The sequence below is a fragment of the Halichoerus grypus genome, chromosome 2 (genome assembly GCF_964656455.1).
Source record: "Halichoerus grypus chromosome 2, mHalGry1.hap1.1, whole genome shotgun sequence".
Lineage (NCBI taxonomy): Eukaryota > Metazoa > Chordata > Mammalia > Carnivora > Phocidae > Halichoerus > Halichoerus grypus.
Window position 1 is genome coordinate 45,484,595 of NC_135713.1, and position 14,419 is coordinate 45,499,013.

The following is a 14,419-nucleotide window of genomic DNA, read 5'->3' on the forward strand; positions in this document are numbered from 1 at the left end:
AGCAATTCTGTCTCCAACAAGAATGACATGTTTACCATCAGGCAAGTATTTATAAAGGTAGCTTGTGTTTAAGAACATAACACTTTGGGTAGTTAAAAAGTTTCTCCTCTTTGGGTGAAACCTGCATAAGGCTTTAGAGATGACCAACAATCACCCTGCAGGTGTTAGTTCTGAATATCTACTGCTGGCTTTTCATGATCCTTCCTCCAGTAGGAAACCACAGTTGAGTCCAAAGTCTGATTCCACTATGTCTAAGGGTAGAATAGAGTCAATTCAAACTTGACCCTCATTTGTATTATTTAGATCACTGCAAAAACATCTAGGGATCAGAGTGAATGTCTGGCATGGTGTAACTGCAAGGTGAAGGGTGTCATATGTTTTGAATTTGGCACAGTTTTCTTAAAGGTCCTTGAAAATTCACGTGCAGAAGGTCTGGCAGTATCTTTTGTAAACTTTAGTGTTGCCGTATTTCTGAAGGAGCTCTCGGGCCTGTTGCCGCATGTCCTGGGTCACGCTGCCAGGACACTGGGACCCGATGTGAAGCAGGATAAGGCAGCACTCCAGCACATCTGGGAAGGGCCAGGTCTGAAAGATGACACAGGGATGAACAAGGAAGCATTTGCAAAAGAGCCACATATACCTGCACAGAGGCACCAGCAACTCAAAAGTCTCATCTGGTGAAACTTCTCAGGCACAGCTGAGCCATTTCCCTTATAAGGCTCTTTGTCATTTACTCTAAGGATAGAGGACACTCAAAACTGGGATGGCTACTGGGATAGCCTTTCTCAAATGAAAGACTCTTTTTCTAGAGCCCTATTCAATTAATTCAAATCATGATTCTCCTTTAATACCAGGGCCACATTCAAATATACCCATCCATCTGTAAGCTATCAAATACATGGTACCAATTTTAATTTTATTTTACCTCCCAATTCCAAAATTTGTTCCATTTCTCTGAAGAATGAGGTATAAAATTGCTTGGGATGTCAATAATCCCGTTCTCACAAACATTTTAGTTAACCAGACACAATGGGATCCTAAATTTTTTTTTTTTTTAAGATTTTATTTATTTATTTGACAGAGAGAGACACAGCGAGAGAGGGAACACAAGCAGGGGGAGTGGGAGAGGGAGAAGCAGGCTTTCCGCTGAGCAGAGAGCCCGACGCGGGGCTCGATCCCAGGACCCTGGGATCATGACCTGAGCCGAAGGCAGACGCTTAACGACTGAGCCACCCAGGCTCCTAAATTTTTAATCATATACAAATGTGTACAGATTTGGTACAAAGAATCAGATGACCTTAAAAATTTGGTATAGTCAATAGATAATATAAAAAAATCATGTTTTACCAAATGAACTGCTATAAATCTTACCTTAATACTCTCAGGAAATTTAGCTATTTTCTCATTTGCCTCCGTAAGCCTTTTGGTTAATTCAGGCAGAGAAAGTGGCTGATTTTTTTCTTCTTTACTAGTAATAATAATAAAAAAAGCGTAAGTCATATGCCTTGCCCCACATAACTTTTAACTGTTATCCCATAAATAAAATTCTTTTTTTTTTTTTTTTAATTTTTTTTTATTGTTATGTTAATCCCCATACATTACATCATTAGTTTTAGATATAGTGTTCCATGATTCATTGTTTGTGCACAACACCCAGTGCTCCATGCAGAACGTGCCCTCCTCAATACCCATCACCAGGCCAACCCATCCTCCCAACCCCCTCCCCTCTAGAACCCTCAGTTTGTTTTTCAGAGTCCATTGTCTCTCATGGTTCTTCTCCCCCTCCGATTTCCCCCCCTTCATTCTTCCCCTCCTGCTACATTCTTCTTCTTCTTTTTTTCTTTCTTAACATATATTGCATTATTTGTTTCAGAGGTCCAGATCTGAGATTCAACAGTCTTGCACAATTCACAGCACTTACCAGAACACATACCCTCCCCAGTGTCCATCACCCAGTCACCCCATCCCTCCCACCCCACCCCCCACTTCAGCAACCCTCAGTTTGTTTCCTGAGATTAAGAATTCCTCATATCAGTGAGGTCATATGATACATGTCTTTCTCTGTTTGACTTATTTCGCTCAGCATAACACCCTCCAGTTCCATCCACGTCGTTGCAAATGGCAAGATCTCATTCCTTTTGATGGCTGCATAATATTCCATTGTATATATATACCACATCTTCTTTATCCATTCATCTGTCGATGGACATCTTGGCTCTTTCCACAGTTTGGCCACTGTGGACATTGCTGCTATAAACATCGGGGTGCATGTACCCTTTCGGGTCCCTACTTTTGTATCTTTGGGGTAAATACCCAGGAGTGCAATTGCTGGATCATATGGTAGCTCTATTTTCAACTTTTTGAGGAACCTCCATACTGTTTTCCAGAGTGGCTGCACCAGCTTGCATTCCCACCAACCCATAAATAAAATTCTTTTGTCATCTGGGTCTTACCTCTCATTTTTAATACAAAGGTCAAGAGGAGGGAATTTAATTTGATACGAAGTTTTCAAAATGAAATACCATTCACTATTTTCCAAATCCCCACTTCTCAGACACATAGCTCTAATGAAAATTTAGGATCTTGAGGGGATTCAATTTTGCAGCCAAGTGCAGAAAGCCTGGATTTCTCTGGGAATAGTCGACATAGCTGGGGCTCCTAACCGTAGGTATATGGACGCACATTTTTTCTGGGAAGAGTGTCTTAAGCTTCTCAAAGGAGTCCTGTGATCTAGAGGTTAAGAGCTGCTGGGTTAGAGAACTTTTTAGTGTTTTTCTTGTTACTAAAACCAAACCTAGAGCTGCCTAGAGTGTGGTGGCTTACTGGAAAAGTGACTCAAAACTCTGACTCAAGATTTCAATGGGAGTCTTTTTTTCCCCCAATGGGAGTATTTTTACAGCAATAAATATATAAGGGCTTCAAAACTTCTTAATTTTTTTTTTTTTCAGTTACTAACACTAGTTATCAGTTTATTGATGGTACTAGTTACTATGTTTTAAGCCTTGTGCTGGAAGACAATCTAGGTAAAAGGCACTCAGCATAATAACCAACCAGTAATCATTAATCACCACAAATGCCCAAGGCAGAGGGCCCTGTAATAGTGCAGATGAGCTTTACAGTGATTGGTGATTGGCTCCTGTCATCCACCTGGACCCTGTGGTGAACAGAAGTGATTAGGATGCTACAGCATTCTGATCACTTGGGATTTTCTCAATTCAACATGCAGTTTTGTACCACTATTTTTTTGTGTATTTTCTGGGATAGCACAGAACAACTGAAAAACTGTGGTTTTCATTAATGATGCAATAATACAACTCCCCATTTTACATGATTAATTTTTTGGGGAGGGGGAAATCTACTTTTTGCTCAAAGGTATTATTTTATTGTCTGTCCTATTGTTATTAACATTATTTGTGATTTCATTTAACTCCCCAAACAAGCAAGGTAGGAGTAGGTACTCCCAATTATAGATGAGGGAACAAAAGCTCAGAAACATTAAGAATCTTGCCTGAGGTCACTCAGTAGAGCCAGGATTAGAACCCATGCTGGACTCCGAGGCTGGTGCATACCATATTATGGTGCTGGCAAGTGACCTGATCAAACTCATCATGTGCTGATTTTTATCTGATGAAGATGTGAGAACTCAGCAGGGTATGTCCAATTCCACCTTGTACAGATTCACTACTTACCACTCACTCGGAGGACTAGAGAGGGACTGTTCTGCCACCTGTTCAGATTCATTCTTATCGGGACCATTTGTTGTAGACTTACAGACTTGACTCTTCTGGTGTTGGCGGATCATTTCTGCCAAGGTCTCTTGGACTTCAGCAACGGTTCTCTGTGAGTTTTGGAGACTGGCGTGCTTTTCTGAAAAAAGCTCTTTACAAGTGATCAGCATCTGCTCGCTTTCTTCTGTGAGTCTCACATCTAATTCTGGAGGCCTGCTTGTCTCTGGCTGAGAAACTTTGGGGTCTGTTTCTTCAGGGCTGGCATTGTTTATCTGCTGGCTTTGCTCAACAGAGGTTGTCCTTCTGTGAGCAGCTCTTACCCAAACACTGGATTTGGGGCAAGGCCTGGAGAGAGACCACCAGAATTCATACAGATGTCCATAAATAAAAAAGGCCTCCAAACTTTTGAAAGCTGGTGTGGTGGGGGACTGATGTTCACCTAGTTTGTCTCTTAGATGGTCACAGCCTAGGGGGAGAAGAAAAGGATTTAGGGTTGTGTGTTTCTTTATCTGCTAGAAATCTGGCCCCTCCCCTTATGTTTCCTATCACTCAAGGAGAGGATCTCAAGAAGAAAGGATAGCAGTGATCCATGGGACCACATGCCCTTCACCAAAAGCCAACTAGAGCTAAACATTTCCTGACCTAGGACAGCATTCTTGTTGCTGTACTCTACGTGTCAAAGCATTATAGAAAAAATATTCCATCTTCCTATGAAAGCTCTGGTAGGTAAGATCCCACTATGTCTGAAAAAATCACAGTGATTTAGTTTAGTGACTGTGCAGCTCAAAGAATGTCTTTCTGCTGTGCTTCTCTGTTTTTTTTTAATTCATTGATTTATTTTAAATGTTTCTCTACACCCAACGTGGGGCTCAAACTTCTAATCCTGAGATCAAGAGTTGCATGCTCCTCCGACTGAGCCAGCCAAGCACCCCATGAGCTTTTCCATTCTTAACTAACTTGTGAGCACATGACTATTTCTCTCAAACTGTGTAGGAAAATTTATAGAAGGCAGTAAGGTAGATAAGGTAGGTAGGGCCAGGTAAAGGAAAACAGCTCAGTCATTCTGGCTACCTCTTAGGAGCCTGGGTAAGAGAATTCAAACTGGGTGGTAAATGCATAGCTGTCTGGTCTCTGTCTTTCACTGATGTATGTCCTCCTAGTGCTATACAACTGGTGGTGGTTATATCATCCATTAGTAGGCATGCCCCAGCAGAGATTGGGGTGCGGGGGCGGTCATTTACCTTCAGGAAGAAAGGCTGAGTGCACTTCCTGCATGATGGTGAAGTTTCCGGAGTTGTAGCTCCGGACCACAGCCCGAAGCAGGGCTTCCACAGCCGCGTCCCAGGAGGCCACCTGCTGGCTCAGCACTGCCAAGGTCAGGTCATGGCAAATGTGAAGCAGAAGCTGGAGGGAGGAGCCAGAGTTTCACTTAAATATTCTCCCACAGCAAGCACTGTGATGATACCAGAAATATTCCTATTGACTGCACTTGGAAGAAGTATAGACCATGGACGTTTAAGAAAGCTTCTCCTATCTCCACCACCCATTTTTGCTTCCCTATCCGAGAAACTTTCCTATCTAGCTGCACAGTAACATACCTTGTCTGGTGTTAAAGTCTGCTCATGCTAAAAAAAAAAAATGCCTTGACATTTGTATTTAATTAAAACAAAAAGTGAGTTTCGGAACTAAAAGCTATAATTCAACCAACCAAGCTGGAGTATAATTAAGATAATTTATAGTGAGCAATTTGATGAGTTTTGGTAAATACATATATCTGTGTGTGTGTGTGTGTGTGTATATATATATATATATATGCTACAATCACCACCAAAATCAAGACCTAGAACATTTTCATCATTGTAAAATATCCCCGTGTGTCCCTTTGTACGCAATCCCCTCTCCCCACCCCCTGGCAACCACTGATCTAGTTTTGGTCACTATAAATTTTGTCTTTTCTAGAATTCATATAAATAGAAACACGAGTATACAGTCTTTTGTGTCTTCGTTCTTTCACTTATCATAAGAGTTTCAGGATTCACTGATACTATTTCTACGTCACTGGTTCGGTCCTTTTTGGTGTTGCATAGTATTCCACTATATGGATATAACATATCTGCATATCCATTCACCAACTGATGGACATTTGGGTTCTCATTTTTGGTTGTTGTGAACTAAGCTGCAACAAACATTTGTGTAAAAGTTTGTGTGGACACCCGATTTCATTTCTTTTAGTGAAATATCTAGGCAGTGGGATTGCTGGGTTCCTGAGCATGTCTATGTTTAACTTTATAAGAAACTGCCAAACTGTTTCCCAAAGTGTTATATATCATTTGAGAAAGTCTTGTTTTTCAAAAATAATGTGCCCTCATTTTCAAAAGAAAAAGTAGATAAACTGATACCTATTTATAGGATAGGTATAGCTGTTACAATGAATCAACTTTATCTCTTTGCATCAATATGGAGAGATTTTACAAACTGCTCACTGAAATAAGGAAGGCACAAAAGAATACATATGGCCTGACTTAGGGGCTGCCTTTGGTGAGCTAGGAAAGGGAAATGGGGTACCAGGGACTTCAACCTTATTGTATTTCTTTTACTAAAAACTAGAAGAATACACAAAACAAAACCAAAACACAGTAAAGCAAAAATGACAAAATGTGAACATTTGTTAATTCTGGATGACGGGTACTCTATTTTTCTCTATGCTTTTCTGTATTTTTAGGCTTTTTTTCTGTTCCTTTTTTTTTTTTTTTAAGAGAAGACTGATCAAGACTAACTTCCAAGCCAAAAGGCTTTAATTAGTCCGGAGGGATCTTTCCAGGTTGCCTGGGCCTGCCTTCGTCTTTCCTGAAATGCAAACTGGCATTCAGCTTGTTTCATTACAGTGGACACGGAGTAAGGACGTCTTACTAGAGTGAGGACAGGGTACCTGTTTGGAGGGAGTGCTGCTGGTAGCAGACAGGGTACCTGTTTGGAGGGAGTGCTGCTGGTAGCAGACGGGTACTGGGTACTCTGCAGTTGCTGCAGTGCCGCCTGGTACTGCTCTGGGCTATCCAGGCTGAAGGTACTCTTCCATACAGCAGTCACCCTCTCCACGAAGGGCCCTTCAGGGCCCGCAGCCCAGGCGTTGTAGGAAGAGCTTCTGGCCTCTGAAAGCTGCCTCTCCTCCAGGTGCTTGGACAGTAGCTCAAGAAGGCAAAACACCAGTCTCTGCCCCTGGAGCCCAACCACAAAGGATAGGAACTGTCATGCAGTGCAAGTGCCTGTCTCGAGAGTTCTCAGTTTCTCAGTGTGTTCCCCATTACATCTGTAGCAACCAAACCCCTTAGTGGGCTGCCTCTGGCCAGTGTGAGTCACGAGTGAGGGGGAAAAGATGTGATCTAACAGACATTTTTCCAGATGCCTTTGCAGGGATCCTGGAAGTAGCCTGGAGCCCACGCAAACATTTTTATAACACGGAGCCCTGCCCACTATAATGTAAGCCACGTGCAGGCCAGCCACCTAAGTCTTGTGGCCCAGTTTGAGGAAAGATGGCCTGGATTCATCCAGTTCTTAGCCCCTGCCCAAACTTTAGATTAAGGGATACAGAAATAAAGTGTAATGGGCAGAAGGTGCTACGGCAGATAAGCTGTGTAGATCTGAGAGCTGGGGCGATGTTAGGCACCACGTCTCAGTAAGTTTAAGAGGGAGTCAGCTGGAAGAGACGAGAATAGAAGCACAGAGAGAAGCCCTAGAAGAAAATCTTTCTTTTTGCTAGACTTTCAGTTGCCATGAGATTCATGTGTACCCTTATAATAATATCTTCTCAGTTAAGCTTCAGAAGGTCTCTGTTCCACGTAGCCAAAATAGCCTGATCATTATCAGAACAGCATTTAGCATAAGCTTAAAGGTTTTCTTGCTTTGATAAGGATGCTGTTTAAGAGGAAAAAAAGAAATGCTAAATAGCCATTTTGGAAACTTTTTTTTTTTTTTTTTGCTATGGATAAATTAAACTCTCTCTAGATTTGGTCACTTATAACTAATACACAAAATGACACTATCTTTGAGGGTATACTACTTTTGTCTCCATTTTTATTTTGCAGTATTTATTTTCCTTTTTTTTTAAAGATTTTTATTTATTTAAGGATTTTATTTATTTATTTGAGAGAGAGAAGGAGAGAGAGAGAGAGCATGAGAGGGGGGAGGGTCAGAGGGAGAAGCAGGCTCCCCACCGAACAGGGAGCCCGATGGGGGACGCGATTTCGGGACTCCAGGATCATGACCTGAGCTGAAGGCAGTTGCTTAACCAACTGAGGCACCCAGGCGCCCCAAGATTTTTATTTATTTGACAGGGAGAGAGACAGCCAGAGAAGGAACACAAGCAGGGAGAGTGGGAGAGGGAGAAGCAGGCTTCCCGCAGAGCAGGGAGCCCGACGTGGGGCTCGATCCCAGAACCCCGGGATCATGACCTGAGCCGAAGGCAAATGCTTAACAACTGAGCCACCCAGGTGCCCAAAAGCTACTATTTTTCTTGGCCTATGAATATTTAGCTAGGAACTGTCTTTAGGCCCAGTAACTCTACTAGGGAAAGAGGAACTTACAAAGTTCATGTTAGTATCTGACCAGCAAAGTTGTCTAAAACGGACCAAATGTTTATGTGTTTTGGAAACTGAGAATGCTGATGCTTTTAAAAGTAATCTCGGTTTTGGGGAGCCTAGGTGGCTCAGTCATTAAGCATCTGCAGGGTCCTGGGATCAAGCCCCGCACTGGCCTCCCTGCTCAGCGGGAAGCCTGCTTCTCCCTCTCCCACTCCCCCTGCTTGTGTTCCCTCTCTCACTGTGTCTCTCTGTCAAATAAATAAAATCTTAAAAAAAAAAAAAGTAATCTTGGTTTTGATGTGTCAAATAAGGCAATGGTAAATTACTCATTTTTAACCAGAAAGGGATAAATAGACATTTAACAAAATACTGATTTTACCACACTTCTTTATGGCTTAAAGCTAACGAGGGGTGCAATGGCAGAGCACCATGATTTCTGTCAGAGGCTAATCCCTCTTCCTCTCCCTCTTCAAAGACCTGATGACACCAATGAAGAAATACCAGACTGCTAGCCTAGGGGCTGAGCTGACTAAAGTCTACTCATATATGTGGTACACAAACTGATAAAGAAGGAGAACTACTGTGAATGACCACATTCTCTCTTACTCTGAATGTGGCAACTGACAAGCCAAGGTACTTCCATGGGATAGTATGGCCAGAGCTTGCTGGACACTTCTAAGGATACCTGCCTAACTGGTACAGCTCGTTCAACTGGGTTATTCATCTGGAATTCAACTAGAAAACGGCTTGGGGCCCTTCCTTCTTAAATACCAGGAGATACAGTAACAGACTGACCTTTAGACTTTCATGCAGCTTCAGGGCTTCCTGGGCTCCCACCCAGTTCCTGGCCAAAAGCAGCTCCTGGGCACATCGGAGAGCCAGGGAAGAGGACAACTCATTCTCTCCTACAATGGAAGCCAACTCTGCAGCCGTCTTAAGTGATGCTGCATCTCCCTTCTTGGCCAAAACTTTGGCTGCGTCGTAGGCAGAAGCAGCCCCTAAATAGCTGCAATACAAAAGAAAACCCCAAAGTGTCATAAACAGATCTCCTATTCCCCCTTCCACTGCCACACAGATAATGAGTGACAGCCTCATACAGGGTAAGGACATAAAGGAACCTCAACATTTGCTGAACTGAACCCAAACAGAGTCTTCATTCCCTTCCAGTTTCCTTGTTTGATGGTAAAGACATTACTAGAAAAAGGGGGACCTCCTGAGTCTGCTACTGAGGTTTCCTGAATAGTTACCATGATTCATATAAATACCAAGGAGGTAGGTCCTGATGAATCTTATGAAGCCGGGTTTAAAACACATGTGCCTTTTTATTTTCTATTCACTTTACATCCCCCCCAAATGTATTCTTATCCTGTTCTTCTATGTTCGGATACATGCCTGTTCCCTCAGGCTTACCATTTGGCGGCTACAGCATAATGGCCATCTTTTTCCAGGATGGCTCCCCAGGTGAGATATAGGTCCTTCAGGATCGGGTCCTCTGGGCGCAGTCGGGCCTTGGCAACTGAAATAGCTTCCCTAGAGGCAAGAACAGGTATTAACCAATTTGAAAAGGCTAGGACAAATTGTCCCTCTTGTATTGTTTATACTGTTCAACAGCCTATAAAAAAACGTTTTCCTGTACTACATGAGAAGTTAAAACCACATGCTGAGCTCAATTCTTTACCTAGGTCAGCAGTTCTTAACGTGTGGTCTGTGGATTCCTGGGGGTCCCCAAGTCCTGTCCCTTCACAGAAAACAACCAGCAGTATTGTTGCCAATGATAAAATTTGAGCTTTCAAGTGAAAATTAGAATTTTAGGAAATTTGTGCCTGCTACTCTGGGCATGACAGCTTCTCGAAAGTTAAAGATTCTTCTGAAGAGACCGATGGTGGTACTAAAAAATGTGATTTTTTTTTTGGATATTTTATAATGAAATGTGTTAACATTTAGAGTATCTGTATAATTCTGTGAACTAATATTTTCCAAGTGACATACAACTTCTTAGTTGCAGCCAACATAAAGTTGTAGCTGGAATTAAAGTATTTTAGATTAAATTGATCTAGGCAGAACAATATTTAAGAAGTATTTTGAGATATCAACTTCTAGCCATGACGGAGTAATAGTGACCAGACTCACCCTCCTGCCATAAAACTAGACAAAATATGTATTTTTTCAGACCCTGGGCACCAGGCAGCTCAGGACTGTCATCCTAGAGAGAAGGGAACCAATGATGTGAGCCCTGTCAGGGCCCCGCTGCAGGCATCTTTCTACAGGGAACCCCAGCAGAGCCTCAGCAGTCTCACTGAGTGGAGGAGAGACAAAGCAATTGGAATCTAAGGGCCAGGATGATAGGAGGAAGAAGCTGTCCAGAGAAGGATCTACAGAACTCTGTGTGGGGAATCCCATGGAGTCTTTGGCTAAACCATACATGTGTACGAAACTCTTTAAGGCTGGACAAAGAACAATCAGGGAACTGTAAGCTCAGTACCTCCCAGAGCTCACTCAGGGGCCTGGGGGACTTTTGTGTTTTGACCAGCCAGACATGTGAGTTGATTTGTTGAATACACAAGGCATTCAGAAGGTAGAAGGGCCAACTAATTCTAGAGTATAGATTTCTTTAAACTTGTCCTAAGAAAGCCTAAAAACAAGCTATGAAAAGATCAAGCTGATCCATAGCAACTTTTTTAAGATTTTATTTATTTGAGAGAGCAAGTGAGCGAGCAAGCATGAGCTGTGGGAGGGGCAGAGGGAGAAGCAGACTTCCCACTGAGCAGGGAGCCCTGACACGGGGCTCGATCCCAGGAACCCAGGATCATGACTTGAGCCGAAGTCAGCCACTTAACTGACTGAGCCACCCAGGCGCCCTAGATCCATAGCAACTTTAATGCTCTCTAAAACAGAGTTCCACACTCTCTAAAGGCAGACAGACCAAAACAGAATAAAGAAAAAGAAAGTCCTCTCAAAGCCATCACATCAAATGGCTGAAAATCAGTGATGGCAGAAAGTCCTAAAAATAGTAAGAGAAAAATGACATAGTTCCTATATAATAAAGATGAGATTAAATGCAGTAGTCAACTCAAAAACAATGTAAGAGAAAGGAATGTCATCTTTGACGCCCTGAAAGACAAAAACTGCCAGAGAAAGATCCTTTAAAATGAAAGCAAAATTACAGGCTTTATAAAAGACAGACAAAAGTTGATGGAATTGGTTGCCAGAAGAATCACACTACAAGATGTGAAGATCTTGTTCAGGTGAAGAAGGAGTTGATAGCAATTAGAGCGTTGGACCTATATAAGAGAATGAAAAATGCTGGAAATACGTATGTGGGCAAATATTAAAAAAATATTTTAAAATTAATAAAAAATTATTTAAAAAGATGGCAGGTTAAAGCAAAAATTCTAATAGTATAATCTGGGGCTATAACATGTCAAATATATGACAACAGCAAAAAGGACAGGTAGGAAGGAAAGAAATATATTGTCTGTAAGAAGTAATACAATATTATTTGAAAGTAAACTGTGATAAATTAAAAATGCTAATCATCACAAGCCCTAAAGCAACCATAAAATAAATGAATAGGAGTATAGCTAATAAGCCAGTATTGGAGATAAGAAAATATTCAATTGATTCAAAAGAAAGCAGGAAAAGACAAAATGAACAAATAATAGATGGGATAAGTAGCAAGATGGTAAATTTTAATCGCACCAGTATTTACACTAATTGTAAATGGCCTATGCACTCCAATTAAAAGACAGAAACCATCAGACTGGATAAAAAACAAGACCAAATTGTATGCTGTTTACAAGAAATACTTCATTCCTTCTGTTTGTCACTACTTACTATGTTATATTATAGTGAAAGTGTAATAACTTGGATAGGAAGGATTCATACCAATCTCAGGAGAGTGGTTACTTCTAGAGAAGGGATGAGGACAGAATTGGAGAAAGGCAATTCAACCAAATCTGGAATGCTATACTTAAAACAAAACAAAACTGGGGGCACGGGGAGCTTTTGGGGTGGTTGGCAAGATCCTGTCTGTCTTATACCGTTTTCTCTATTTGTACCGTTTTCTCTATTTGTGTTACTTTAGGGATAAAGAAGTTCTGAAAAAGATCAGCGGCAAACACTGACAAAAATTAACATTTGTTAAGTACAGGTAGTGGGTGCATTGATGTTTGTTAAGCTAGTGTACGTATATTTCTGTATGTTTGAGATGTTTAATTACAACAGAGGTTTGTGCCAGTTGTCAGTAAGCCGAGCTGTTTAACAGATGAATTTCACATTATGTTCAACTATTGGTTCAATTGTAGGGTCATGCAAACCTGTAGAAATGGTTTGACTTGAGCAGCTCTACAGCTTCATACACTTTGTGGATAGAAAGTAGGTGAGAGGCAGCCTTGACATACTGATCTTGAAAACACAGCTGTTTGGCAAAAGCTTCCACGGCCCACAGCCACACATGGTAGCCAGCTATTAAAAAAAAAAAGAAAAGGTGGTGGTTGAATAAGAAGCAGGTTTAAGAAAAAAAATTAGCACATACATACATTTGTGTTAAAAATGCCTTGGTTTTAGTCACTGCATTAAGTATAACATTTAGATACTAATTCAGCTGCCATTACAGATCATCTGCTTCATCTACTCTCTCTATACCCACATTTTAAAACATCAGTTTTTTTCTTTGGTTATGTAACACATACAAAATAGTGCAAAATTCAAGAGGTACAAAAGAGTATGGATGTCAGGACAGTGATTACCCTTGTTGGGGTGTGTGGAGACTGAATGAAAAGCAGCATGAGAGAAGCTTCCAGGGTGCTGGTAGTGTTACCCTTCTTGATATGCGTGCCAGTTACAGGGGTGTATTCAGGCTGGTGAAATTCCTTGTCAGTCTCGACAATGGCCTGTGTACTTCTCTCTCCCTCTCTCTATATATAGTATACTTAAATACAGTTAAAACTGGGCATGGCATAAAAGCTTTCCTTGTTATCCTGGCATCTATCCACCCAAACTTGTCCAAATTCCTTTCCCTGGAGAAAACCATTATTATTAGTTTTTTGAAACCTTTTTGAAAAAGTCTATGAAGACACACTTAAGTATAAATGACAGACTAATAAGTACTGCTGTGCATCTATACCTTGATTCTTTTCACTTACTACACCTTGGAGCTCTATTCCATATTAGAATGCACAGAGCTGCCTCATTCTTTCATAGGAGCTTCTACTGTCTAGAGGTACAAGATGTAACCAGCCTCTTCCTGATGGACAGAGAGGTTCTTGTGATCTTTTGCTATTACAAATACTGCTGTAATGACAGTCCATGTATACTTGTCATTTTGCATGTGTGAGTACAGTTAATTCCCAACACTTAGAATTGCTGTGTTAAGGTTATTAGACACGGCCAAACTGTCCTGCGAGGGAGTGTCCATCTTTTTAAAAGATTTTATTTATTTGAGAGAGGATGCGTGTGAGAGAGCACGAGCCGGGGGACAGGGCGGGGGGGGGGGGAGGTGGGGTTGGGCAGAGGCAGAGGAGAAGCAGACTCCCAGTGGAGTGGGGAGCCCGACGCGGGGCTCCATCCCAGGACTCCAGGATCATGACATGAGCTGAAGGCAGACACTTAACAGACTGAGTGAGCCCCCCAGGCGCTATGAGAGTGTCCACCTTTAGTGGACTTATCCTCCAGGTGATAGCACTTTTGTTGAAAGACATACCAACTGGTGCCATAGCCACCAGACTGTCTGTCAGCTCCCCTCTTTCTGCTGCCGTCTGAAGAACACCTTTTAGATCTCCCTTCCAAAGCATGAGCTGGTGAAATAACTCGGGGTGGCCATTTTCCAAGTGACCTTTCCCTGTTCGGAGGAGAGAGAATGTTGGGAAGATGTTTCAGAAACCTCTGTCTACACAGACTTCCACAATAAGAAAGGCCAGATGAAAGAGAGGAACAAACTCCTAGAATATGCTGTTGCTGGCTGAAGGGAGAGTCATCTCCCAGAGTGTTCATAACGTGGTATGAAGCCCACTTAGTCGCTTGTCCACCCACTCACTTTCACTTACACTCACAGTGAACACTGTATGTTCAGGGTCCTAGGACCGATGCAAGGGGTGTTTGCGAATATGCAGATCG

At 41.9% G+C, this 14,419-nt stretch overlaps 2 protein-coding genes across 9 annotated transcripts in view; one reads left to right on the forward strand and one right to left on the reverse strand.

Annotated features, from left to right (window-relative positions):
- CNOT8 (CCR4-NOT transcription complex subunit 8) overlaps positions 1–14,419 on the forward strand; it is a 65,329-nt gene that overhangs the window by 28,789 nt on the left and 22,121 nt on the right. The window lies entirely within an intron of this gene.
- GEMIN5 (gem nuclear organelle associated protein 5) overlaps positions 24–14,419 on the reverse strand; it is a 40,640-nt gene continuing 26,244 nt past the window's right edge. For 6 of the 8 annotated variants that reach the window (XM_078066778.1, XM_036114229.2, XM_078066776.1 and 3 more), the window contains 9 exons: positions 14,007–14,144; positions 12,622–12,769; positions 9,716–9,835; positions 9,101–9,311; positions 6,696–6,944; positions 4,970–5,132; positions 3,690–4,194; positions 1,372–1,468; positions 24–585 (listed from right to left, as the gene is read on the reverse strand). In XM_078066778.1, the coding sequence (XP_077922904.1) occupies positions 418–585; positions 1,372–1,468; positions 3,690–4,194; positions 4,970–5,132; positions 6,696–6,944; positions 9,101–9,311; positions 9,716–9,835; positions 12,622–12,769; positions 14,007–14,144 (1,799 nt within the window). In that variant the 3' untranslated portion in view covers positions 24–417. Of the gene's footprint in view, positions 586–1,371; positions 1,469–3,689; positions 4,195–4,969; positions 5,133–6,657; positions 6,945–9,100; positions 9,312–9,715; positions 9,836–12,621; positions 12,770–14,006; positions 14,145–14,419 lie in introns of those variants that run through there. The other 2 variants (XR_013445593.1, XM_078066779.1) reach the window with 2 other exon arrangements.